General features: G+C 45.7%; 1 protein-coding gene across 6 annotated transcripts in view; it reads left to right on the plus strand.

Moving 5' to 3' along the window:
- RHBDD1 (rhomboid domain containing 1) overlaps window positions 1–22,206 on the plus strand; it is a 125,183-nt gene that overhangs the window by 65,736 nt on the left and 37,241 nt on the right. For 4 of the 6 annotated variants that reach the window (XM_066345203.1, XM_066345202.1, XM_066345204.1 and 1 more), the window contains 5 exons: window positions 1,403–1,491; window positions 5,050–5,106; window positions 13,490–13,633; window positions 18,097–18,187; window positions 20,492–21,087. In XM_066345203.1, the coding sequence (XP_066201300.1) occupies window positions 1,403–1,491; window positions 5,050–5,106; window positions 13,490–13,633; window positions 18,097–18,187; window positions 20,492–20,750 (640 nt within the window). In that variant the 3' untranslated portion in view covers window positions 20,751–21,087. Of the gene's footprint in view, window positions 1–1,402; window positions 1,492–5,049; window positions 5,107–13,489; window positions 13,634–18,096; window positions 18,188–20,491; window positions 21,088–22,206 lie in introns of those variants that run through there. The other 2 variants (XM_066345205.1, XM_066345206.1) reach the window with 2 other exon arrangements.

Raw genomic sequence — 22,206 nt, forward strand, 5'->3', positions numbered from 1 at the left:
CCCAAGCCAGGGAAATGTATTCATATGCTTGACCTTTATTGGTTGTTTTTTGTTTGTTTGTTTGTTTTTTGGGGTTTTTAGCTTCTAATTTAGCATAACAGATGAATAAGACTGTCCTCAAGGGATTCATCAGAGAGAGACAGACAGACAGGCAAAGGTGTAAACATGTTTGCTCCCCAGAAAGAGCGACTTCTTCGCCTGGGCCTGCTTTTTATGACAGGGGTGCTGTTTAGCTTAGCCTTGTGGTCTCCCATGAGCGCTCAGGGGGTGGCTGGCTGGGCTGGGCTGGCGGGAAGGATTGAGCAGACAGGGTGGAGGGGAGGGAAGGACGAGGCCACGTGTTGGAAGGCCCTGACCGCAGAGAAGGCTGAGTTTCACAGGACAGCAATGACATGGCTTGCCCTCTGTTTCAGGAAAGTCGCAGGACGGCAGTGTGTGTGTGGGGGTGGGGGGCGGAGAGACCCGCGGGGTGACTGTCTCTCATTTATTCTTTTACTCATACAGCGCATACTTAGCTGGGGCTTGCCTTGAATTTATATGTACAAGGGATTGGCTGTCTTAGATGCTATCTTAAGAAGACGAACCAGGTGAATGCCCCAACTCATCTTTCGAGCCTGAAGTTTACATTTTCTGTGTCTTTTTGCTGAGCGGCTTTAAGATGCACACAAAGACAGCAGCAGAGGGAGGTGCCCCCCTGGGGGGGCATGCGGACATCTCAATCTCATCCGCCCTGCTCCTGTTGCTCTCTGTGTCGCTGGTCAGCGGCGAGCGAGAACACAGCTGTCTGCTCTGCTGTGCACCTTCTCACCATGGCTGGGTGACTCGAGGTTTAATTCAGAGAAAACTGATGTCACTTACGTGTTGTGATAAGAGCCACAGAGGAAAACTGGGAGAAATATAACGGGTTGTCCTGACAAAATGCTGCTAGTGCTCTGAAGGCGCCAGCCCACTTCTCCCGAGCAAGGAGTAATGTTGCATTTTAAACACGTGGCGGTTGTTATTCATTGTCTTTTAACTTTTCTCTCAAGTAGGAAACGTTGTTCCTTGGATCGAGTTAATGTTGTTGAGCATAAAAACCCTGCCGTGGAGCAGCTTGCAGACCGTGACTGACTAACACGGAAGGGCTAGTGGGACGGAGGGACATCTGTGGACAGTGGGACGGAGGGACGTCTGTGGACAGTGGGACGGAGGGACGTCTGCGGACAGTGGGACGGAGGGACATCTGTGGACAGTGGGATGGAGGGACATCTGCGGACAGCGGGACGGAGGGACATCTGCGGACAGTGGGACGGAGGGACGTCTGCGGACAGTGGGACGGAGGGACGTCTGTGGACAGTGGGACGGAGGGACATCTGTGGACAGCAGCGGAGCAGACACTCACAGAGGTCTCCTTCTCTCGTAGGACTTCCTTCGCTGGGCACCTGGCCGGCATTCTTGTCGGACTACTGTATGCTCACGGGCCTCTGAAGAAAATCATGGAGGCGTGTGCAGGTACAGAACGCAACAGCTTCGGCACAACAAGGGGAAGCTCGCCTGAATTTTAATGGGAATAGGAGCAACTCCAAGCTACCCTCTGGCTCTGCTTAGGAATTGCTAGTAGTCTCTGCTTAGGCCAGGGGGTAGAGCAGCTGGTGCAGCTCCTCACGCTGCTCCAGAGAGGGAGCAAACCCACGTGTTAAGCCTGAGGCTTCTAGGGACAAACAGCGGTATATATGGATACCCTGGGCGTTCCTGCTACTCACGGAAAGTCATGACTTCCTTGGCAGTGCAGGGGCCTGAAGTGGGTTTAAAGTAATGCATTCCATAGCCCCGGCTAGGGGGCTCAGGAGACAAAGCGTCATCCCGGCATACAGAGGTCACAGGTTCAACCCCTGGTCAGGGCACATGTGAGAAGCCATCAGTAAGTGCACAACTAAGTAGAACAAGTTGACACTTTCTCTCTCTGTCTCTCTGTCTCCTCCCACCACACCCTTTTTCCCCGTCCTCTTCTCTCTCAAATCAATGGAAAATTTTTTAAAAATGTTTTAAAGCAGTGCATTATTATACGGTAGTCCATGAATTCATGTGCAAGGCAACGCTGAAAAAGCCAAGTCCGTACTGAAATGCAGGACCAGTATTTCCAAGCATTCAGAGTGACCGCTGAGTCCTTGGCTGAAGAGAGATCTTCATGCACGGCCAGACCAAGTCTGTTACTGCTTAAGGCTTGGCTCCTGCTTTTTAAAAAAAAATTATTATTTTTTGTTTCCTTCAAATGAATTCCCAATGAAAATACTCTTCTCTTATTTAGAAATAAATATATGAATTTTTTTAGACCTCAATTTAAAATCTGTACTGGTTATGACTTTTAAGGACAGTATTCGGCAAACACTTGTTTTATAGACCATGTGAGTTTCGATATTTCATCTTTTATTCATGGGAAACCTTCTGAGACTATTTTACCTTTTCTTGAACCACAAATAATTTGTTTTCATAGTTTGTGCCGATGACTGGTCGTCTTGAGAACCATGTAATATTCATGATATTAGAGGGCTTTCCGGGCACCACCCCGCTGCCTCTGTTAGCCGAATGTGTTCGCTTCTGGACGAGCTTTGCAGGCTGGTTGGCTTCTGAGAATGTCCCCTTTTCCTCTATTCTCTCATTCCTGGGTTTCCAGTGTGTGTGCTTGGAGGAGGCAGTGGGAGCTTCATTTATTGAAAATGTCCAGTTCTATTATATTTTTGATACAACTTAATAATGGAAATCTAGTAATGAGCTTTGTTGCCCAAATACTGCTGAGAGGAAAAAAAAATGATTCTCAGGACTTTAATGTTTTGTTTCATTTTTCCGTGTGTCTAAAGATTAAGTGGTTACTAAAGCTTCCTGCAGACATTACAGAATGTGGGCAAGTATTTTGTGTTCCAAGGTGATTTCCCTCGCAATTATAGTATTTAAACTCTCAGCTTTCCTTTTGAAAACCTTGCCTTTTTTTCTGAGGATGCTCATTTTTTACATCACTCTGTTTTCAAAGGAATATATTAGAAAATAAGAGTTGTGTGGAAATCCCGGGTTCAATTCCCAGCCAGGGCACACAAGAGAAACACCCAGTTGCTTCTCCAGCCTTCCCCTTCTCCTTTCTCTCCATCTCCCTCTTCCCCTCCTGCAGCCGAGGCTCCACCAGAGCAAAGTTGGCCCGGGCGCTGAAGACGGCTCCATGGCCTCAGTCTCAGGTGCTAGAATGTCTCTGGCAGCAACAGAGCAATGCCCCGGATGGGCAGAGCATTGCCCCCTGGTGGGCATGCCCGGTGGATCTGGGTCAGGCACATGCAGGAGTCTGTCTCTCTACCTCCCTGCTTCTCACTTCAGAAAAAAAAAAAAAAAGAAAGAAAATAAAAGTTGAAACAGATATTCAGTGCTATTTACAAATAGCCTGCCATCTCTGTGCCTTTTTTCCTGGTAAAGCTGGAGAGAGGTCTAGACTGATCTGGGTGCTGGGGTGACATGGGAACCCTGTGGATCATAAGCAGGCATGGGCAGGCTGCTGTCTGATTACCCTGGAAGAGGTAATCCCTTCTCAGGTGTGCCCCGTGACTCTGCCCTCTCACCCTTCAGCAGTGCTGAATTGCCTGTCCTCCTGCCCTTTTCAGGACAAGGAAGGGGACAGTCCTTTAGGAAGGGGAAGGAGCATGGCTCGCCTCTAGTCTTGTTGGGGGCAAGTTCTCTCTACAGCCAGAGCATTTCTACTTGTACAGAGGTCTCAGAGCCCAAGCTTGGTACCTTGGAAAGCAAAGACTATCAACAGGCTTCTTTAAAGAACTCCAGGGAATAAGTCAGGCTTTCATTGTCCCCAGTGTGTTCTAGGGCTAGCCCCAAATAAAAAAGAGGTTATTTTAACAATTGTTTGGAAATCATTTGAAATGACCTTGGACTTTGTTATCAAGAACCTCCTAATTGGAAAGATTGGCAGTTAAAGCCTTATGGTTATTCTATTCCATTGGTCCACGTGTCTGTCTTTATGTCAGTATCCTACTGTTTTGATTACTATAGCTTTGTAATATAGTTTGAAATTAGGAAGTGTTAGGATGGCTGTTATCAAAAAAGACAAGTTGATGAGGATTTGGAGAAAAGGGAACCCTGGCACCCCATTGGAGGGTATGTAAGTTGATACAAGCCACTGTAGAAAAAGAGTATGGAGGTTCTTTTAAAAAATTAAGAATAGAACTACAGTATGATCCAGCAATTCTACCTCGGAGTATATATCCCAAGGAAACGAGATCAGAATCTCAAAGAGCTGTCTGCCCTGTCACGTTCATCACAGAGTTATTCACAACAGCCAAGTGTCTGTTGATGGGTGAATGGATAGAGAAAGTGTGAGACATATATGTAGATAGATAGATATAGACATCTACCTCATTTACATATATGAGATATATATATTTATATATATATGCACACAGTTATATAAATATACATGCACAATGATGTAAGTACACACAATGGAATATTACTCAGCCATAAAATGAAGGAAATCCTATTTGCATCAAAATAGATGAACCTGGACAACATTACACGAAGTGAAATAAGCCAAGCAGAGAAAGACAAATACTGTATGATCTTACTTGGTATGTGGAATCTAAAAGCGTCGAACCCGTAGAACCAGAGAGTAGGACAGCGGCAGCCAGAGGCCGGGGGATGTGGGGAAATGCTGACCAAAGGGTACACACTTCTAGTTATAAGACGAGTGGGTTCTGAGTATCTAATTATAGTATCGTGACTGTAGTTAATACTGTGTTATATACTTGAAATTTGCTGAGAGCGTAGGCCTTAAGAATTCTTGCACATACACAGAATATGGCCACTGGGAAGTGATGGATGTGTTAATCAACTTGATTGTGACAATCATTTACTAATGTGTATGTATATTAAATCATCACATGGACAGTCCTTAAAAAAAAAAATCACATTGCACCACCTAAATATATACAATTTTTCATTTGTCAGTTATGCCTCAATAAAACTGGGGGTAGAAAGCCTTATGCCTACTATAAAAATGTTTGTTTTCTTCATATTTAGGCGTTTTTTCCTCCAATGTTGGTTACCCAGGACAGCAACAGTACTTTAACAATTCAGGTAAGCACTTTATTTAATAAATTTTAACTTAATTTAAAAGATGACAGTGTTCGCCATTGTAGAGCCACTTTAAGGTAATGCTCGTTCATGTTGCTGTGGAGTAATTCACACGTTCTGTAACCGTGTCTCTACCATGCCTGAAGGCTGGATGGAGCCCAGGAGTCTGTGTGGGTGAGCCCAGACCAGGCGAGGAGGTAACAGTGACATGAAGATATTGTATGATCAGTATGAGGTCTCTCAGCCGTGACAGGACTTACACTATACCCAGGGCTCTTTATTCTCCCCAGAAGGACGTACCACTGACTGTTAGAAGCTCGTCTCATACACAGATGGCCCTAGTCCACCCCAGCTGCAGACTGAGGAGGAACCCTGCTTATCTTGAGATAGGCGTTTCTCTAACAGCTCAGATCATGTGACTTCTAGATGTCTGTGTAAGTAGGTAGAAAGTACATTTCCCCATGGACAAGACGCTCGCATGTATAGATGCAACTTAATTTTGGGACCCAAATTTTGAAGAAAAAAAAAATGTACTACATAAAGTTATTGAACTCAAGTTTTATTCATCATAAAATTCATCCAACCCCTCATTACAGTCAACACTCCCATCCATTAGCTTGTCCTCATGAGTGTCTGATGATGAATCACTGTCTTCAACAATGAGCACAAAAACAAGTGCGAAAAAGCGGGAAATGCAAGTAAAAAAACTACAACTACCGTATAAGACGCAAACAGTTTTTAGACCCCAAAATTTTCAAAAAAAAAAAAAATGTGTCTTCTACATGGGGGAATATGATACTTCGGTTATAGCACAGGAGCTGTTTCAGGTTCCAGCCTTTGAAGGGTTCCCTGTAATGTCCCAGACCAGGACCGTCAGCAGGTCTTAGAGCACCCAGAGGCCACGGAAGCACTGGGTGTCGTGCCCATTGAAAATCGCTGTAGCTTTAATCTGGGGCCTTCAGTATTCTACATAAAGGGCCAGGTAGCTGACGTTCTAGATTCTAAGGGCTGCACTGGCCATATGCTCTCTGTCACAACTAGTCTCTGTAGCATGAAAGCAGCCATGTAGCTGTGTTGCAATATGATCTTATTTACAAAAGTCGGGAGTGGGTTGATTTCAGACCACAAGTTTCTGCTTTCTGATCCCTGGCTTATTGCCTTCATCTCTCTCCTCATTATAGTCCTGTTTTGTTCTTGTTGTTTTATTTTTTGTTGCTGTTGTTTTTTTTTTTAATCATGAACATAGTTACAATAGCTGTCTTGATGTCCCTGATTACTAATTCTGTCCTCTCTATATCATATTTTTTGCATTTGTTTCATTAAATTGATTTTTCTCCCAGTTGTGGGTCACAGTTTTTGCATATCTAGTAAGATGTGATTGGATGCTGGACAGCACGTTTTTTGTGGTAGTTGAGTGCTAGAGTTTATCTTCCTGAAGGAAGATGAACAAAGCCTGTTCGGGGCTTGGTTCTGGCACCCAGGTGAGTTCCTTGATGATTATAGGTTGATCCTTCTGGGGCTGGGGGTATGGTGAAAGTCACTTTTATTTTCGGGTTAATTCTACATGACTCCTGAGGCGTTACTTTGCTAGGATCTCTCCTGACCGCCCATTGGTCAGCAGGGACCTGGCTCCTGCTGGCTGGACCGCGAACTGTCTCCCAGCCCTGCCCAAGGTCGGGGGACGGCTCCGCTTGCAGCTCTAGGTCCTCCTTTGCCTCCTCTGGAGAAATTTCACCGGAGCTCACAGGCTTGCTATTGGCCGTGCCCCAGGGCACTCCATGCAGATTTGCAGGGCTTTCCCCTACAGGTTCTTTTCTCCTCCCGGGCACCCTGTCCTGCAGGTTCCCACAGTGCAGGGAGCAGAGCGGCTGCTGGGCTCCCTCCCCTGCTCCCACCGTCTGGGAAGTGCCCAGGCTCACTGCCTCAACTTCCCTTCTCTCCAGGATCAGAATCCTGGACCGCCTGTCACACAGCGCCTGACCACATCTGTTTCCGGCGTTCTCTCCGGTCTCCTCCGTGATTGTGGCGGAGGGCCAGTTCAGGGCCATCTCCCTGCTGCAGAGGGGGCTGTCCAGTCCAGAAACATGGACGGAGCTGACTCGGCACCCAGCCTGGGGGGGCAGCAGAGGAACTGCAGTTCCTGGAGGCCACCTGGAGGGGCGCTGGCTCTTGATCAACGAGTGGACGTTAAGGAGAGCAACAGCAGAGAAGGGCTTGCCAGGCCTTTATGAAAAGGCCTGTTGGGAATTATCCAGAATGTGCTGGGGTGCCGCCAAAGGATTTAATCAGGAGAGGGATACAATTGGAGTTCCATTCAAGCGATGTATTTGATGTCGTTCTGAAGACTGCGATCGTGCGTGTCAGTTCTGGCTGTCTGTGAATGACCTGAGGAGCTCTCACAACACGGCCACGCCTCGAATTCATCCCAGACCCACTAAGTCTCAGCAGGCATGGAGAGAGGGACTTGGACACTTTAAAAATGATTATTAAAAAGCTTCCTACGTGATTCTAATAGAATCGGTAACCAGAATCATAGGGCCCTGGCCGGTTGGTTGGCTCAGTGGTAGAGCGTCGGCCTGGCGTGCAGAGGTCCCAGGTTCTATTCCCGGCCAGGGCACACAGGAGAAGCGCCCATCTGCTTCTCCACCCCTCCCCCTCTCCTTCCTCTCTGTCTCTCTCTTCCCCTCCCGCAGCCGAGGCTCCATTGGAGCAAAGATGGCCTGGGCGCTGGGGATGGCTCCTTGGCCTCTGCCCCAGGCGCTAGAGTGACTCTGGTCGCGGCAGAGTGACGCCCCGGAGGGACATAGCATCGCCCCCTGATGGGCGTGCCGGGTGGATCCCGGTCGGATGCATGTGGGAGTCTGACTGTCTCTCCCCATTTCCGGCTTCAGAAAAATACGAAAAAAAAAAAAAAAAGAATCATAGGCTTACCTGATTGGGGTTACCTGTGTTTGGGGACCACAGAAGTGAAGACTGTCGCTGCCCTCAAAAGAAGCCTCCCTTTTCGGCTTCCAGAGGGGGTGTCGTGTATGGTTAAAGTCCTAGCAGTGTGGCCCTGGTGCAGCAGAGGGGCGGCCGCTGCACGGTGCAGCTCACACTTCTGTCCAGGGCTCACCTGAAGGGGGGGTGCAGTGGTTGGTTGTCGCCACAGCTGATGAATACAGTTGACCCTTGAGCAACACAGGTGTGGACTGCGCAGGTCCACTGCTATGTGGACTTTCTTCAGTAAATACGTACAGTTCTATCGGGCAGTCCCCGGGTTACGAACAAGACAGGTTCTGTACGGTTTTCTTAACTTGAATTTGTACATAAGTTGGAACAGGTCCATTTACCTATTCAGTGCACCTTAGGTGTCCGTCTTACCATAGTGTTTATTTTTACCTTTCTGCGCATATGAATACTTACACATTCCAAATCGGCAGAACCCGTCTCATCCATAACCCGGGGACTGCCAGTCGATGTATTTTCTCTTTGTTAATATTTTCTTAAGAACATTTTCTTTTCTCCAACTTAGTTTATTATAAGAATACAGTATATAACATCCAAAATATCTGTTCATCAACTGTTATTGTTAGCAGTAAAGCTTCCGGTCAGCAGTAGGCGATTAGTAGTTAAGATTTTGGGGAGTCAGAAGTTATATGCAGTTTTTTGGCTGCATGGACAGAGGTGTCAGTACTCCTAATGCCAGCGTTGTTCAAGGGTCCACTGTAGAGTCATTCGGAAGAGCATTGGGTCCTGTAGGTTGTTTGTATGGAAAACAGTCTCTACAGACTTAGGTACAATAGGGCTCTATTGACCTATGTGACTAGGAAGGACTGGATTGGAGTGGAAGACCACCTTGGATCTCCTTCCCAGGAGAATTTCTCCCTTCCTGTTGACTTTATTCTCGGCACTAGACTGGGGACCTATCCTCTGACGCCTTGAAGTTGCTAGAGGACAAGGGCTTCTCTGCTGGTTCATTATTTTTTCATTCCCAAAAGGAACAGGGATGTTCCTCTGGATAGAAAGAAAAATAAGAATGTGTCTGTGTACTGACATTGCTTAAACCATCACAGATGGCCTCGTCCTGATGGCTTGTGTGACAGCTTGGAAACAGGTTTAGGAACGGTAAGTGATTTGGCTGAAGTGACACAGGTTGTTGGTAATAGAACGAGGACTAAAAAACGCAGGCCACTGATTCCTGGTCCCCGCTTCTTCTGTTGGACGAGGATGTGAGCTGCCTTTCTGCTGAGTTAATGTTACAAAACAGGGCAGTTCCCTTTGTCTTTTCTCCCTTTTTCATTGCACTTACTAAAAAAAAAAAAAAAATGGGGCTGCTTCTTTCTTGCTTCAGGTGAACGAGGCTTAAGCACAGCAGACACACAGGCTAGGGAATTAAAGGCAAAAATAAAAGCCCGTCTGCCTTTCTTCTTATCCCCAGCAAGATTACTGTATTTCTGTTCCTTCCCCTCAAGTGACGGCATTTCTTCAAAGGCAGGTCCTCAGGAGGCCAGGTGGCCATGCCAGTGGTCATCGAGGGAACTTTTATGAGAGCGTATGTATCTCTTACAAGTCGTGATTTATTCTTACTATGGCCATTCTTAGCTGGAAAAGTCTTTATAGGTCAGAGAACCTCATGAATGTTTAAAAAGCTGCTACCAATTTTTTCTAATCTTGGTGGTGTTTCTTGATCTCTTTTGCCATGAAGTCCTGGTATGTGTATAAGGAACAGATGGAGGAGTAGTTAATAGAATAATGATAACCAGAATTTCTCTTACTATAGAGCCAAAGTATATAGCTACAAAAGAATATTAAACTGGTGTTCATCGCAGGATGTAATTTAAACTTATTTATCTTAAGTGTTTGATTGTTAGGTTTTTCCAGCCATGTTTATGATGAAGATTTTAAAATATCTGATTGGACCAGCAGAACAGCTGCAGAAAATTTTGGGTCCTAGGAGACCCGTTCTCATTAAAATAGATACGGGATTTTTGGTCTTGTTGATGATTTATGACTGATGATATAGAACCTTTAACCACAAGAATCTTTTTGATTTAAGGCACTAAAACTTTCTCTTTCTCCTCATGTTTTGTCTGACAAGTACCAAATTAGATTTTATAATATTCAGATGTTTAGAGTTGTAGACTTCATTTCATTAAAACTGAGTTACTACTTTTTTGTTTTAAAGAAATTACCTGAAGAAAAATGTTTTGTTTTGTTTTTATATCAAGAAAATGTTGCCTCTAATTATAGCGCACTTACCTAGAAATTAAACCTCTGTAGACGTACATGGTGTTTCTGGTGTCTGTACAACCCAGGATCCGGAGCTTGGGGGTTATTTGGGACTTTGCATTAGCTGAGCATGTCCGAGGGAATAGGTGGAAGTGCTGCTTAGACCGTCCGGAACAGAACAACTTTTCCACAGGGCTTTGAAAGTGGCAATAAGCCGTATGGGAAAGGGCCCAAGATTGCATTTTTTGTTGCAATAAAATAATTGGCACTCTTGGGGAATTGGACAGTCTCTCTATGCAGGGATTGCTGAAGCATTCCATGATATTCAGTGACTTATCCATGAATATTCTATTATATTTCAGAATGTTTGAGCCTCTGTTTTGTTCTCTGTGAAGGAGTAGATATATTGTGTTCTGTCCACTTGTCCTTGCACAGAAGTTGTCGGGTGTGTCTGTAATATAAAAGCAAGACAGGTAGCTGTGCCACAGTTGCCTTTACTCTCAGGAAATGAAACTGGCAGGTGGCTGTTCCCCACAGCAATGGAAGCTGAACTTTTCTGATGGTTCTGTTGAGTAGAAGCCAGTGAAGAAGGGCAGCCATATTTGAAATTGTGCCCAGATCCAACTTCAGCTCCAAACCATTGTGAGGATTTGGGAAATTTACTAATATCTGTCTCCTGTTATAAATATCATAATGTTCATTCTGACATCAGACCACATGTGAGAGAGAAGGTAGACATTGGGTCATTGGAGGTAGTTAGTAAATTTTAACTAATTTTTATTGCATTAGAAGCAAAGCTTGTCAGAATTAGCACCCCCCAACAAATCCTGAACAATTCTATTTAATTTTTGTCTAAATCATTCATTTTGTTACTGTCAAGGACATTCAGTAAAATAGTACCAAGACAGAAGAGTCTAGTATTACTCAGTACGAGTAGACAAAGGCTCGCACTAGACATTTCTCTAGAGAAGGTACACAGAGGTCAGTAAACACATGGATAGATGCTTCACATCATTAGTTATCAAAGCTGTAGTGAGATACCACTTAACACCCACTAGGATAGCTATAATTAAAAAGACAAATAATAACAAGTGTTGGTGAGGATGTGGAGAATTCTGAACTCATAGAAGTTGCTGTGTGAATGTAAAATGGTGCAACCACTTTGGAAAACATTCTGACAGTCTCAAGTAGTTAAACGGAACTACCGTAGCAAACCCACTCCTAGGTATGTACCCAAGAGAAATGAAAACATATATCTACACAAAAACTTGTACACAGATGTTTATAGCGGCATTATTCACAATAGTTAAAAATTGGAAATAACCCAGATGTCTACCAGCTGATGAATGAATAAACCAAATGTGCTATGTGCATGCATATGATGGAATATTATTGGGATAGTAGATAAGGAATGAAGTACTGGTTCATGCTACAATATGGGTGAACCTTGAAGACATTATGCCAAGTGCAATAAACCAGACACAAAATACCACATATTATATGATTTAATTTATATAATTGTCCAGAATAGGGATAGTTACAGAAAAGGAAAGCCGATTGGTGGGTGGTTCCTTAGGGCTGCAGAGGTGAGTGGGGCGTGAGAGCCGAAGCCGACAGGTTTCTTTTGGGGGGTGATAAAAATGTCCTAAAATTGATTGTGGTGGTGATGATGGCACAACTCTATGAATAGACTAAAAGCCATTAAATCATACATTTTAAATTGGTGAATTGTATGGGATATCAGTTACATCTCGATAAGCTGCTATAAAAACATAACCATAGACACAAATAGTCTACATGACAAATATCTTTATAACCACATGTAATTACATTAGAATGTCAGCTGAAACTAGATTAGTGTGTTTTATTGTCCTTTCATTGTTTATATGAAAATAAAGACTTTCAGAGTACCTGAAAATTCTCATGGAAGATAGTTACACTTTCCTTCCCAATCTTGTATATCAGAAAGCATTTTATTCCTAACCAGCACAAAAGTAAATTTTAAAATAACTTCAGGACCAATTTTCAAAAATTCTGAATATGAAGTCAGTTTACCAGATTCTACCTTACAGTGTTCCCTTTTTGGCTTGATTGTGAGGGGTTTTTTTCTATAGTCTTATTAAAGCAATAAGAAGCTTAAAACCAGGTGTGTACTGTGATGTTGGTTGATATGATAACGTATGACACAAGACTCATAGCAAAGGGTAGGAATTCTCATCAGCAACATAAAGCATATAAATTAAACATCTGAAACACCCTCTTCAACGTGTATAAAAGAAGGTTTAAGAAAATTAAAAAGACTAAACTTCTCTCCTACTACACCAGAATAAGACTGGTAAATTTTTATGGGGAAAAAAACCCCACAAAACTCTTCCAAGATAATTCTATGAAAGTGGGTGATTAAAGAAAATGCAAGGCATAAACTCAAACTGACTTGGAAGAAATGCTGGAAATACTGTACCTTGCAAAACTGAACTTTGTAATCGACCTTTGTTAATGTGGTATCGAAGTTTGGTACTTAAGCATTATTTAATGGGAAGGTTGTCTCTTCTCTCATTTCAGCTAGTAACCAATGTCTGAAAAGAACTATTAATAGAAACTATGACCTCAGATATAGAATTAGAATTACAGGGACGTTGGTGTGTATATCTGAGCATGCTTACCACTGCCTGGAGTGTCATACTCAGCACAGAGATCCTGTAGTGTGTGCATTAAGCATGGGTCCACCTCCCATTACTTGGAGTCACTGGGTGGTAAGACGTTCCTGACTATCATCTCCACCATTACCTTGACTCCAGGCAGGACTTCACTGGAAATACTCCGAGTATTAAACAGCTCTAAGCTGAAAGAATTCATCTCTATGTCACTAGCCCGTTCGGGTTGCCTCTGCAGTCCCACTGCCTGCCCTCTCAGTGAATGTCCTCTTCCTCTTCAGCACAGGCGGACTTGCTCACATCCGGCCCCATGCTGAGCTCCGTTGGGTACCACAGTGGCCAGACAGTCATCGCCCACCCTAGTGGAGGAATTCCTCACTTGTCATCTTTGCTTATTTCAAGGATTATTACTGTCCTCAAAATAATGACGTGAATTGTCTTACTGTCTTTGCTTACAAAATGGGAAGGACGGAAAGAGCGGCGTCTGACCGTGTTCTGTAACGTGTCCCTTGTGCCTGCAGGCTACCCCGCCTACCCGGATCACTATGCATACGGCAGGCCGGCTTACCAGGAGGACGGGCCCAGGAACTACGATGCGTACACGGCCGGCCTGAGCGAGGAGGAACAGCTGGAGCGAGCGCTGAGAGCCAGCCTCTGGGACCGCGGTGAGGACTGCACGCCTTTCACTCTTTTATTTTATTTAATTTTATTTTTGTGACAGAGACAGAGAGAGGAACATATAGGGACAGACAGACAGGAAGGGAGAGAGATGAGAAGCATCAATTCTTCATGGCGGCACCTTAGTTGTTCACTGATTGCTTTCTCATATGTGTCTTGATGAGGGGGGCAGCAGATGGAGTGACCCCTTGCTCGAGCCAGTGACCTTGGGTCCAAGCTGGTGATCTTTGCTCAAACCAGATGAACCCGTGCTCAAGCCGACGACCTCGGGGTCTTGAAGCTAGGTCCTCCGCATCCCAGTCCGACGCTCTATCCACTGCGCCACTGCCTGGTCAGGTGCTTTTCACTTATTTTAAAGCACACCTCACGTGGCGAGGTGGTCTGAAAAAGGACTATTTGTAGAAAATCAAACTTTAAATAGTTTATGAAAAGGATATGTAGATGTGAGAATGTGTGCACATTGTGATTACAAAGAAGGGGGTGCCCCATTCTCAGCAACCTGAGCCTCCTAAGGTGCCAGACTGGGTCAGCACTGTGAACGTGCTTCTTTTAATAGGCCTGCTGCACTCAGTGCTCTGGCGTTAAAGTCAAGAATCTTAAACAGAAGTCCATTACGTGCGTGAGAAACGTGGTTTACTTTGGAATTCGTATCTGCAAACCAGGCTCTATGTCACTCTGTCCGTATTGTCCATAATCCTTCCAGAGAACCCTTTGGACATGATAACAGTGCAAACCCAGGGTTCCACCCAGACCTCTTGAATCCCCATCCGCTCTCTCTCTGGGCAGAGTCTAGGAATCTGTGTGTTTAACCGGCTCTCCAGAAGATCCGTGCACAGACTAATACAGAACACCACGGCGTGTATTTTGCCCTCTTTGTTCCGGGTTTGGCTTATGAATTTGGGTGTTCCTGTTCTTACTGCTGTAGTAGTGACTAAAAATCATCTATTCATGCAGGAAACATGAATTAAGATCTATTGCTTCATGTACTGTGTTAGGGCCAGTAGTGAATACAGAGAGGGGAAAGATGGATCTGCTCTCAAAAGGTTCCTAGTCTCTTGTAGTGGGCCCTGCTAGATACTGTGACGCACAGGGAACCCTGGCCCCGGTGCCTCAGGGCGGCTTAGGCTAAGTGCCGGAGGAGGCGAGGGAGTAGTTAACTACAGCTGTTGGAGTTTCACGGAGGAGGTGACGTTTGAATCGGATCTTCAAGAATGTGTAGCGTTTGCAGAGCTGTGGAAGGGCCTTCTAGACAGGAGTTAGTACAGGGGTCCCCAAACTACGGCCCGCGGGCCACACGCGGCCCCCTGAGGCCATTTATCCGGCCCTCGCAGCACTTCTGGAAGGGGCATCTCTTTCATTGGTGGTCAGTGAGAGGAGCATAGTTCCCATTGAAATACTGGCCAGTTTGTTGATTTAAATTTACTTGTTCTTTATTTTAAATATTGTATTTGTTCCCGTTTTGTTTTTTACTTTAAAATAAGATATGTGCAGTGTGCATGGGGATTTGTTCATAGTTTTTTTTACAGTCCGGCCCTCCAACGGTCTGAGGGACAGTGAACTGGCCCCCTGTGTAAAAAGTTTGGGGACCCCTGAGTTAGTATCTACACAGACACAGAAGTAAGGGGTGCAGTCAGCTCGCCCTCATTTTTATCGGAGCTTCAAGAGAAGAAGGGGAAGAAGAGAGGGACGTGAGCTGGGGCCTGAGCGCAGGTGCTGGGATGCAGTAGGCGAGGTGGGAAGTGCCCCGGCATCTGAAATGCCAGTGAATGCGGCCGAGTTCTGCGTGGGGAATAAGGGGATCCGAGCTGTGTGTCACGAATCTGGCAGCAGACATTCCGCAAACAAGGACTGAGCATGTGTGGGAGGTACCGGGCATCGTGCTGGATGTTCCGGGTACATAAATGATTCCAACTTGGTGTCTTACTTTAAAGAATATGCTCTTGGCAGCAGGACTGTGTATGGAAGTGGGGAATGACAGTGAGAGGGGAGACAAGTCGGAAGATAGCCGCAGTCCAAACAAGTCCTGAAAGCTTAAATTAGGGTGGTGGCGGGGGAAGTGGACAGGAAGAGACAAAGGAATGTTGCTCAGGTGAAACGTATCAGAACTATGGTGTATCAGTTGGCTAACACTGCGTAACAAGCCACTGCGACACATGCGGCTTAAAACAATGAACACTTCTTCTTGCTCTTGAGTGTGCGAGTCAGCTGAGCCAGGCTTCTATGATCTTGGCTGGTATGCTGCGGTGACTTCAGTGGTGGGCTGGTGCTGGCTGCTGCCGATGGCCTCGTGTCCATACCTGATTGACTACTGTCTTGGGCGATGGCTGGGATTAGGCAGCACCCCGCTCCTTGTACGGCAGGCTTGCCCAGGCCCGTTTCCAAGGCCCCAGGGCAAGGGCTCCAGGAGAGTGTGGAAACAAGCAACTGATCTGGTGCATCATCAGTTCCACTGGATCTTGTTGCTGAAATAAGTCAAGACCAGTGCAGATTCATGGCATAGGGAACTAGACCCCACCTCTTCCTGGGAGGAGCTGCAAAGTCATACTGCAGGGACCCTGTGCAGAGGAGAGGGCAGAATTTCGGCCATTTCTGTGGTCAGTACGTCACATGTGGTCAGAGGGCTGCCGTAGCAGTCACCAGAGGCGTGCCTTTGCCGTGGGACCCTGCACTCGGGCAGGAGGTCCCCAAGGTCTCATAGTCACTCCTAGGTGAGATATGATACATTACAGGCCAAGTAGATTAGGACAAAGCTACTCAGTGTTGACTTTGAACAAAACTTTATGTAGGACCACGAAAGGATGGCTCAAGGGAATTTTCTGAAGCGATGGATCTGTTCTGGATTGTTGTGGTAGATGCACAGCTCTGCATTTGCCAAAACTCAGGTAACTACACCACGAAGAGCAAATTTTACCATAAAGAAATTTCAAAAGGGGGTAAATAAAAATGAACAGGAAGCCCGGTGACGTAGCAGATGGTCTTACAAAGATCATCAGAGCTCAGAGATCGTGAGGAGGTTGTTGAGAAACAGGACATTCGCACAGGTGATAGAGCAGCACCTCTTCGTGGACATGCTAGGAGCGAAGGGAAAATGTACCTTTACAACAGAGAGGTTTGGCTGTCACCACCTGACCCACTGATCAGGCCGAGCAATATTATTAGTGGGAGGCGACGGCATTGTGTGTCTCCTGAGGCAATGCAAGGTGAGGAATGCAGCGTCATCTAGGCGTATTCTCGCTAAAAATGTTTACTGACTCTTAATTAAGTCGTCAAATGTAAGTGTCAGTATGCAGGAAGTAAGGGAATAGAGGGACAAGCTGACTAATACTAATACCATGGAGAAATAACCAGACCACACGTGGGATTTCTACAATTCAATGAGACTAGTCTGGGGGGGGGGGGGTCGTGACATAAAAAAGCAGGATGTGGTTTTATATTAAAAAACCAAATGTAACATGAGAACCTTGAAAAACTGGCTATAAAAGGCATTTTTTTTGAGAAAGCTGGGGAATTTTTGTTTTTGGACTAGATATTCGATGTTATTAGGGAAATAACCTAACTTTCTTTGATGTGACAGTGGTATTGTGGTTGAGTCCTTTATTCTTGGGAGGTACGCACTCAAGTATTTAGAAGCAAAATAACACGGTGTCTGTAACCTGTGCACAAAGGTTAGCCAGAATGACTCTCCTCTCCCTTCTTGCCTTTCTCCCTTCCTCCCCCCTCCCTCCACAAGTTCCAGATAGATTTGGGGTGTTCTGCCGACTACACCCCTAAGATCCTGAATGACACTGGTTTACAGACGATTCAAATTAGCTCTGCAATCAAGAAACCAATTTATTAGACTGATGCTTTCCAAATGTGTGTGACCGCAGAACTTTATTTTCAATGAGTGATTTTAAGAGCATCCGGACCTAGTTCCAAGGACACTGATGGAAGGAGACTTCCTGGGGTGCGTGGTGCCGTAATGAGTAACAGCAGAGCTTTGAAAATCGTTTACCGTATATTAATTTCAGTTTTGTTTTCCTTGAGACACTCGTGATTTTCTTGTTAAGAATGAGGCATCTTAAAAAGACCTGTATTATATCCTAGCCTTTTTTCCTATGGAAAAATATTTGGTTTGAGTTTATTCTATAAAATTCTGACCATAGAGTACATACTCTTTTGTACCTTACTTTTTCTTCATGCAATATTATGTTGTAATTATATTTTCACAGCACTAAATTTTGAACATATAGCTCCTACATATATTTTCTTAGATTTATACCTAAGTATTTCTTTTCTTTTTTTCTTTCTTTTGTTTTTCTTTTTGGACAGAGAACCATGAAACGTTATAAATAGTACTTGTCAAAAAGTTCTATATTTGTTGAGATTATTATATACTTTTCCTTCTTTGATCTGTTGACATACTAAATTATTTTGATTCTCAAAGGCTGAAGCAGGTTTGTATCTCCAGGATGCATGTCACCTGGTTGTGACATTTTATGGCCCATCCTGGTGCAAATGCCATATGTACCTGAGACTGATGCGTATCCCGCTCTAGCTGGGTGTGTATTCTACAGATGATAATTAAATTAACTCAGCTGCTAGTGTCACTCAACTCTTCTGTGTCATACTGACCGCCTGTCTACTCGCCCCGTTGAATATGTGAGTACTTTTACTCACGTGGAATTCCTGTGAGTGATATTGCACACTTATCGTTGCTCTGGGCACCCTCAGTACACCGAAGTCCTCAGACTCCTCTGGAGTTCTGGACGTGGGTGGGGGCTGACCTGCCGGAGAGTTCTGCCCAGTGGCCGCTTGAACTGAATTCCAGTCTTTTCTCTGCCCTGGAACTTGGCCGGTGGGGTTCTCTGTTTCTCCCTGTTGTTCCCCGGGGGTTCACACTGCTTGCTGTTTCTGGTTACCCTTGAATCAGGCGGTGGGGGGGCAAAATCAGAGTGGGATACGCTCTGACTTTTTTTCCCATTCAATATTTATATTCCCTTCCTAGATAGAGTAAGCTAAGGTTGTTTTTTAATTAATTATAATTGACATACAATATTATATTAGTTTCAGGTGTACAACAGAGTGAGTGAACAGTAAGCCTTCGTCTTAAGCAATCACTGTGTCCCTGGGTTTGGAAGTGTGGCTTCCCAGTGTCCCTGCCCCCCCCCCAGGTTGGCAGACTGGGGGGCTGTGTTATCCCTGCCCTCCCCGTTGGCAGACTGGGGGCTGTCTGTTATCCCTGCCCCCCCCCAGGTTGGCAGACTGGGGGCTGTTATCCCTGCCCCCCCCAGGTTGGCAGACTGGGGGCTGTGTTGTCCCTGCCCCCCCAGGTTGGCAGACTGGGGGGCTGTGTTGTCCCTGCCCCCCCGTTGGCAGACTGGGGGCTGTGTTGTCCCTGCCCCCCCATTGGCAGACTGGGGGGCTGTGTTGTCCCTGCCCCCCCGTTGGCAGACTGGGGGCTGTCTGTTGCGCCTTGCTCCCAGCGGGTAAGGATTTCCCTCCATAGGGGCGGGAGAAGGTCTAGGCAGCCTTTGATACAGACTTCTCCTGCACAGGCTGCAGTCCCCTCCCCAGGAATGACAAAGGCCACTTTCTCTGGACTCTCACCTCTCTCTTTTGTGAGGACCTGTTAGGGTCCTGAAGGGAGCTGATGTGGGTGTGAATTCCTTAATGCTGCAGCCCCAGTGTGTGCTGTTACACAGCAGCCCCAGTGTGTGCTGTTACACAGTCTGTGACCACACGTGCTCTCCTGCCAGCTCCCACATCAGCAGCTAACAGTTCGAGCTGAAATCTTTGTGTTCATGTCCGGGGAGTCTGTCCTAGGTAAGCACGGCCTCCGGTCGCGTGTTGGACGTCTGTGTAGTTGGGTGCCCTACCTACGTCCCCACTGGGATGGGTCCAGGGAAAGTGACTAGTGTGCAGATTCTCCAGCCTTCATGTGTATTACGAGGATGGGAGCCATGCTTTCCCCAGCTTTCTCCGTCTTAAGTGGAAGCTGGAAGCAGTGGGTCTTAAATCTCTCATTCCTAGTACATTTATTTACTAGGTTTGTTGGTTTGTTTACTAAAGGTCTTTTTCTCACGAAGTAGGTAGATCTACAGTCATTTCTTAAAGGCTGAGTAAATGCTTAATCCTTTCTCTTTGATTCCTGGTTTCAGGGTAAGAAGTTCCTGTACTAGGCCACCAACAATATTTAGATCTCAAAGGGCCAACAAATAGAAATTCACTTGGTAGAATTCCAGCTTAGCAAGAAACACCAGGACCAATTAGTTTCAAATTGTTCTTTAGTTAAATACATTAGAAGAGCAAATGAAAGAATCAAGGTGGTACCTTTTTAACCTCAGAACTGGCTGTTGTCATATTTCTTATCAGTGGCTGGCCGTAAGTCCAAGTCCTAAGGCTCATGCTGGGACTAATAATCCCAAAGTAGCCTCTGTAGGAGAAATACTGAAATCCCTGTTTTTGCAAGGGGCTCGCCCGCTACGACTACTGACAGAAATCTTGTCTCGTTCCGTTGGCGGTCTTGGCTGTCATAAACGAGCCCAAGAGGCAGCTGATACCACAATAATAGGAAAAATCTGGAAAAGGGCCATCTCTTTCTCTGAGTAAAAAGGCAGATGCCAGCTAGGAACATTATTAGCTCACTGCTCTTTCCTCCCCTCCCCCACATCCTTCCGTGTATAATATGTGTTTGTTTGTTTTTTGTGTGTTTTTTTTTTTAATAGCCTGCCACCAAGTTCAGCTGGCATCTGGGTACAAAGCGGTGTCTTTTTCAACTTCTCTCTGCCAGCCCGGAGCGTGTGTGTGGGTTAAGGCTGGAAATCCTTACTGACACGTGCAGTGACTTGTGCTTCTTTTCTTAGATGCTTCTGCAAGGCCAGCGGGCCCAGTCCCAGCCACACTTGGCAGTCTCGTGCGGCTAGAGCAGTTGCCACCCCCTCCCCGCCCTGTGCGGTCGGTCGGGGATGCTGGCGAGCCATATGGGAGACGGCGGAGGGACAGAGGACAGAGGACAGAGCTGTGGGCTGCACACTGAAACCGGGCCCTGCTTTGTCTCACAGTCCTGAGACATCAAATTCCAGGGAAGCCGTACCGGGGGAGAAAAGTATATTTAGGTTTTGAACGAATCTCTGGTTCTTTTGCTGTTAACAGATCATTTGACATCTTTTGACAGTACGTATCTTTGAATCCTATATATAAATGTGGTTATGCATAGAGACCAACTGAGATACAGTTTATGTAAAAAAAAGGCAGAATTCATTTAACTAAGTTGTACATTTTCTTTTTAGCGAAGCTACCCCCAGGTATATACAAGCATCATTTGTCTTGTTTATGATCATCCAGAAACTTGTGAGGAGAATGGAGTAAATTATGTCCGTGTTCTTCTCATCTTTCCCGGGGAGGCCCAGAGGGAAAAGAAGGGGATCTCTGTGGCCCGAGCTGCTGTCCTGGCTTCAGTTCATTTCCCATGACGCTCCACTTGCTGAGCCAAAGAGCTGAGCTGGGTGCTCTGCAAGGTCCCATTGTTTTTCATTACCCGGTGGTAGCAGCCTGGGTCGGAGGAGTGTCGGCAGAGGAGGGCGGGGATGTTGGGAAGTATGAGAAAACCTGGTGAGCTGTCAGACACATCGGCCTCAGGACTTACGGATCAAGGGTCATTTCCGGCAGATCAATCCCCACAGCTCCCTGTGGCCCATCTGAACCGGTGACCCAGCGGGTTCAGTGGTGGTCCTTACTCAGTGGCATGCTTCACCAAGCCTGCTTGGCCCCATGCAGACAATGTGCAGGTGCAGTTGGCAGCTTTTAACACATATGGTACCCACGGCTGGCCTGCTCCACCCGCGGGACCATGGAGGCCAGGACAGACAGCCACTTCTGTGTGACCACTTACCTTTTGTTTATGTACATAGTAATTTGGTGTGTTTCCCCTCCGCCCCCAGGAAAACTTTCTGTGTAATAAAAAGGTGCTCCAAAAAGCAATTTCATTGCAGAATACTACTTCCCTTTGATGACTGGCTCCACTTGCTACTCTCCATGTTGGACATACGCCTTTCAGTGAGTTAAGTTAGCCATTCCAGACTGTTTCTGAAGGTGACATTGTGCATGTAAAGCTATGTAAGAGTATACTTTCTAGAACCGGGCCACAGCACGTGACTGACTATCGCAGGCAGGAAGAGAAGTAATGAGATGAGCGGGCCAGAGTTTGTTTAGATCCCTGCTGGAGGGAGCAGGCTTCTGCTGAAGTTCCGCCATTTACAAATACTAACTGTAGCCCAGCCATTGCTAAGAGAATAAAATAAAAACGATACATGAAATTGAAACACATTTGAGAGACTGAAATTAATAGTTCCGTGTGAATTAATTTATAGTTTTTCCTCTGCCACCTACCCCTACAATCACCGTTTACAGAAAGGCGTTATTCAGATGCTAATGAGTCGATTTAACAATAAAAGGATAAACAAAACTCTGATGAATGAATTCAGCTCACCCAGGTCCCCACCCTCCTCCCCCCCCCCCCCCACACACACAGAGACTGATTTTGTGGTTACCAGATCTTAAGAGTTTCAGCAATATTATC

Source organism: Saccopteryx leptura, chromosome 7 (genome assembly GCF_036850995.1).
Source record: "Saccopteryx leptura isolate mSacLep1 chromosome 7, mSacLep1_pri_phased_curated, whole genome shotgun sequence".
NCBI lineage: Eukaryota > Metazoa > Chordata > Mammalia > Chiroptera > Emballonuridae > Saccopteryx > Saccopteryx leptura.